Consider the following 5,846-nt stretch of genomic DNA (forward strand, 5'->3'; position numbering starts at 1 on the left):
ACTTACTGGACGGTGATGGGTGGTGGTTTCGAAACTAGGCTTGTCAACCCAGCTACCAGCTCTACAGTCATGCAGGAGGGCATTAAAATGCCCTGGAAGGGGCTTCCGAGTTCAGAATTCCAGTCTACAACTGTAAGACCCAGATGAGTTGAAGTGCTTCCCCTGGGAGCTCCCCTCTCTCCTCATGTGGAATCCTTAGGGAGCTTGGCAAGTGGAAGCCAATGTGATGCAGTTTACAATCATGAGTAATGGTCTCATCTCAGCTGATTCAGAGGCAAGTGTTGGAGTCTCTGACAGCTGGGATTTCCAAGACCCACTTAAAATCATTTGGATTCGTCATGAAAGACAGCTGGCTTTAGATTGTTTCTGGGCGCTGAGGCCCTTCCCAAAGCCCTGCACACTTCCCGCGGAGGGATACGGTCTTCTGGCCGAAGGATGCAATACAAAGTGATAGCAGGAACTATGAAACAACAACAGCATAAACAAATAAACAACCACAAAGGCGTGGGGGTGAAGTAACTACAAACAGTCTTTAAAAAGGAATTGCCAAAGAAATCAAACAACATTCAAAAACCAAGGACAATAAGACAGTGGGGGGTGGGGGGATGGGGAGATGACATGAAACAAAGAAACCCTGCTGGTGCCTTCGCAGTCACTGTTCCAGAAGCTTCTAGAGGTGAGGGTCTACAAGGACACGGTAGGGACAATCCGCTTTCATCCTGCAAGCTGCCAAGGCCATCGACTGTTGTAGAGCTAGAGGAACTGCAACGTAATTAGTGCGACTTTGGATATTGCTTTTCCGACCATTCTTGAACGGAGCACCCTGGGGTTGCCAGGTGTTGGGGAGCTGCGTGTGCTGGTCCAAGTCTTGGAGCACTTCTCCCCGTTTTCTCCCTGGGTCATACCACCCCCCTTGTCTGTATTTTCCAGTTCAAGATTTCACTTCTTCGCAGTCCTGGTCGGTGGAAAGTTCTACATCAGACAGTCCAACTTCCATAGCCATAATCAGGGAGATGTCAGAATCACTGCTTACAGCCGGCTCTTGTTCACCTGCGAGGAAGAAGCACAGTTCATGGTCATCAGCGAGCTATGACTTTGGATGTTGACTATTTTAATACAATTGCCTCTGAGAAGATTTCTTTAAAAGCCCAGAGATGGTATTAGAAAAATAGGCCATTCTATAAAAATTCTAGCTAGAGGTTGATCTTACACCAGACTCCGAAATAAATTCTAAATAGGTCAAAGAGTGAAATGTACATTTTTTAAAAAAAAAAAAGGAAAAGAAAGAAACTGTAAGAAAGCTAGACAAAACTATATCTCCTGAGGGGGCCTGGAGGGTACAAATGATTAGATGCTCAACTACCAGCCCAAAGGCTGGCAGCTTAAACCCACCCCGGGATGACTTGCTTAGGGATGCCCTTCCGAAAAATCACAGCCTTCACAACCCTATGGGGTAGTGTCCTCTGCACACCAGGGTCACCGTGAGTGGGAGTCAGTTTGACTTCAAGCAGCAACAACAAACAACAAGTACACAAGGTGGCTTCAAAATGTTCATGGAAAAATAATGGGATTTTTTCTGCAAACTTTTGAAGCCCCCTCATGTATCTAAGTGGGAAAATACGTATCTAATCAATTTAAATAGGGAAGGATATTCTATGTAGAAAAACAATCATAGAAGATGGTTTGTACAAGAAAAGATAGATACATATGGACAAACATTTTACATGTGAAAGACAATGTAAACAATTAAAATGTACATGACAAATGGGAAATTTACAAAATTTTCAGTCAAATGATTGTATTCTTACTGCAGGAAGAGCTTTAAATTCAGGAAAAACTAGCAGTGCGATAGAAAAATAGGGAATATGCCGTTATACAATTAGCCCAATGAAAAACCAAGCTCGCTGCCATCGAGCTGATGCCGACTTATAGGACAGAGAAGAACTATCATGGGTTCCTGAGGCTGTAACTCTTTACACGAGTAGAAAGTCCCAGCTTTCCCGACAATGAACAGGATAATGTAATGTAGATGACAGTACACATATGGTAAAAATCAGAACCTCATTCTTGTCTATGGAATCTTTGTTCTCGAAGGAAGGATCTATGACAGTTGAGAATACATTGATGATTTTTTTCGCCCTTTTCTCTTTTTAACTCCAGCCTTGATTTGAGAGATCCTCATCCCCGATCACTCGGATCCAACTTGCTTCAGTTACTGTAGAACTTAATTACCTTTTGAAGGAACGGACCTTTTACGTTTCCTTTCTCCCACCCACTCAGTGCTGGGCCTTGAAGAGAAGCATTCGGTTCTGCTAGTTTCTGTTGGTTTTTGGATTTTTAATTGGCATGTAATTCACACATCATACAATACAATAGTTCAATCATTCTAAGAAGAGTTGTGCAATCAGTCACCACAATCCATTTTAGAACAATTTCTTCTTTCTTGTAGTAATTGTTTTGGTTCCCCATTTCCCCCCAACCTCCCCTGCCATATCCTCAGGTAGTTATCCAGTTACTTTCTCTATAGATTTACCGGCCCTGGATCTCACAGTCAGAAAAAATGTACAAACAAAATCAAGAAACAGAAAGCGCTAACAACAATGGCAAAATAAAGCAGGAAAATCTCAATGGAAAAGAAAGCAGAAAATTGTGAACACCTGTTCTGTGGAAGGCTACCGATGAAAGTAGCACCCCAGGCCCATTGGCAGGGTCTGTCCACATGTGGATTATGCCTCCTGAGAATTCCCTCTGACCACAGTCGAGGGATGTGCATAGCCTGTCATCCCACAGAGAGCATTGTGAAGTCAGTTATGGTAGCTGCAGTGAAGTTAAAGTGCAATAATGTATCATTTGATATCCCTTCTGACCCATTTTACAGTTGTTTCAGTTAAAAAAAAAAAGTGATGAAGGAATACAAGTGACTTAAGCCTCGAACCCTCTCTGACCGTGGATCAGGGATGTGTACAGCCTTGCTATCGAGCACAGCGTATGGGAAAGTGGTGATGGCGGATGCAGTTAGGGTACAAAGGGACACCTCATCCTTGGATCTCCCTTTTGATACATTTTAAATCTGTTCTAGCTTTTAATATTTTCTGCTTTCTTTTTGATCGAGGTTTTTTTATCTGTTTAATTTGTTATTGTTGTTAGTCTTTTGGTTTTGATTTTTATCTTTTTCTGGTTATGAAATCCAGGATAGGTAAACATTCAGAAACAGTAACTGGATTAATGGTTCTTTGGGGGCATGGCAGGGGAATTTAGGGGCAAATGGGAGCTAATATTGTTGGGAATAAGAATGAATCAAATGTTCTAAAAGATATTGTGATGATTATACAACCCTTTTCTTGATGTGGTTGAACTACTGATTTGTGTGCTATGTGAATCATATGCCAATAGAAATGTTGGGGAACAAAGAAAGCGGAAAATACTAAAAACTGGAACTAATTTAAAATGGGTAAAAGGGAGACCAAATGATCAAGCATTACATTTTAACTTAACTGTATCTGCCATAGAGACTTTACAATGTTCTCTGTCTGGTGGCAAGACCATAGGCATCCCTGGACTCTGGTCAGAGGGTATGCACCAGAAGCTTAATCCATATGGGGCACTACAAATGGCTTTGGGGCTTCCCCAGTTATTTATAGCTTTCTGAAAACAGGGTGTTCAATATTTGAGCTCTGAGACCATTAGTTCCTCAAGAGTTTGATTTTATTATTTATAATCCTTGGATCACACTGCCTGATGTGCTTCTTCCATGCAGACTTAGTTGACATATAACTTACATGGCTGGTTGTTTTAAGACAAACCTTAAGGACCCCAGTGGTTATTCTTTCTGCTAGTTAGGTATCGTGTGATTTATTTACCACACGTTGCTCTCGCACCCATATCTGCACGACTCTCACAGGAGGGCAAGTTTTGAATAGGGCTGTGTCATAAGAACTCATTGTTCCTGGATTAGGGCTACGATGAAGTGTGAGCCGAAGTCCACGCAGGTCTCTGTAGTTTATATATGTTGATTTTAAAGACGTCATTATCCCTTTATTGTAGAACATTTTATAAATCTTCCCAATGGGGCATACAGTAATTCTATTGATATTATCATTACTTTAGCCAACTGTATAGAATTTAAAACACTGTTGAGAAAAGGAAATGATACAATTATACACAGGTTACCTTTTTGACTTGCACAGACTAAAAGCTTAAGTGACTGGGCACTATTTACACAAATGGTGAGATTGGGGATAAGGCAAAACTTTCAATAACACTCATTTGCAAATGCAGAAGATGCCTGCCAAACTAATACATGTCATAAAACAGCAATGGGAGCATGAAAATAACAAGGGGCATGAACAGACAGCTAACCCAAAACGACACACAAATGGCTAACAAACATGAAAAAATGCTCACAGTCCTGTGAAAAGAAAGGTCAGCTGGGAGATGAGATGCAAATCATGAGAAGGTGTGATATCACAAGGATAGCCCACTTAGAAAGAGAAAAACAAGTGCTAGAGGGATTCAGAGAAATTGGAACTCATGGACTGCTGGTGGGGCTGTAAACAGTGGTGGCGAGCGATATGGTGCTACCTAAGACAATGGGGAATAGAAATTTCAGCAATCCCTCTGCTGGGCATATAATAAGGGACAGAAATGAGTATAAAAATGACAGAAAAAAACCCAAAACAAAACAGATGTATTCTGTCTGGTGTTCACTGAAGCACAGTTCACAACAGTAAGAAGCTGGAAGCAGTTCAAACGTCCATCAGAAGACTGGAAAAAGAAACTGATACACACACACACACACACACACACACACTGAACACTATGCATCTTTAAAACACAGTAACAAAACCATGACACACGTTATGACCTGGAAACCACTATGCTGAGTGAAGATGGTCATTCACAAAAGGACAAAGATTGTAGGAGCTCACGAAAATAGGGATAAACACTAAGACAAAAGCAGGCTTCTCTTCTCAGGTCATGTAATCTTCTAGTCCAGTCTCTCAAGCAACAAGAGAAAGCACTCCCAGAAAGGAGGCCTCACCTCGGCTGGTGTCAGTTTCTCAGGATTGGGGGAGAGGGAGAAGACCAATAAATCCCTGCTGCATAAAAGATTTCCCAGTCACCACCAAATAGAAGACACTCACTCCTAAGGGATTAGCAAACCTCGCTGCAAATTCAAGTCAAGGGGTGTGTGTGTGCGTGCATATTTGTCTCAGAGAAGGTAATTACACTTCTGATGGTGGATAAACTGGGTGAAGAAAAAACATTTAACATTACTTATAAAGACCCAAGGGGAGATGTGCTCAATATAATATTTCCAACTGAACACTTAAAAAAGTGTCTTTATTGACATACACTTCAGATATCATACAATGCAGTCACTCAATTTTATTAAGAAGAGTTATGCAATCATCACCAAAATGAATTTCAGAACATTTTCTTCTCATAATCATTGTTAGCTCCCCATTTTCCCCAACCTCACCTTCCATGCCCCTAAATGATTATCAATCCAGTGATTATCTTTATAAATATTCCTATGCTGGATTTTAGATACAGAAACTCATACAGAACACCCTGAGGTGGCCAGCAAACAAATAAACAAATGAAATTCAACAACAATGACTAGACAAAACAGAAAAACCCCCACAGAAAAGAAAGCAGAAAATATTACAAATTTAAACAGCTTTAAAATGGGTTAAAAGAGAGATCAAATAATAAAGTATTACATTTTAATCTAACTACATATTCCAAAATTGACTTCACAATGCTCTCTGTCAGATCACAAGGCTATTCCTATCTCTGCACTATGTTCAAAGGGGATTTACCAGAGGGGATTTATCAATTTG

General features: G+C 40.8%; 1 protein-coding gene across 1 annotated transcript in view; it reads right to left on the reverse strand.

Annotated features, from left to right (window-relative positions):
* Nucleotides 1-505: 505 nt before the first annotated feature.
* RNF150 (ring finger protein 150) overlaps nt 506-5,846 on the reverse strand; it is a 168,004-nt gene continuing 162,663 nt past the window's right edge. Inside the window, exon 6 of the mRNA XM_013007115.2 lies at nt 506-1,050. Coding sequence (XP_012862569.2) covers nt 932-1,050 — 119 coding nt within the window. The 3' untranslated portion in view covers nt 506-931. The remainder of the gene's footprint in view (nt 1,051-5,846) is intronic.

The sequence above is a fragment of the Echinops telfairi genome, unplaced genomic scaffold (genome assembly GCF_000313985.2).
Source record: "Echinops telfairi isolate 266 unplaced genomic scaffold, ASM31398v2 ScPeMD7_2186;HRSCAF=2738, whole genome shotgun sequence".
In the NCBI taxonomy this organism is placed as follows: domain Eukaryota; kingdom Metazoa; phylum Chordata; class Mammalia; order Afrosoricida; family Tenrecidae; genus Echinops; species Echinops telfairi.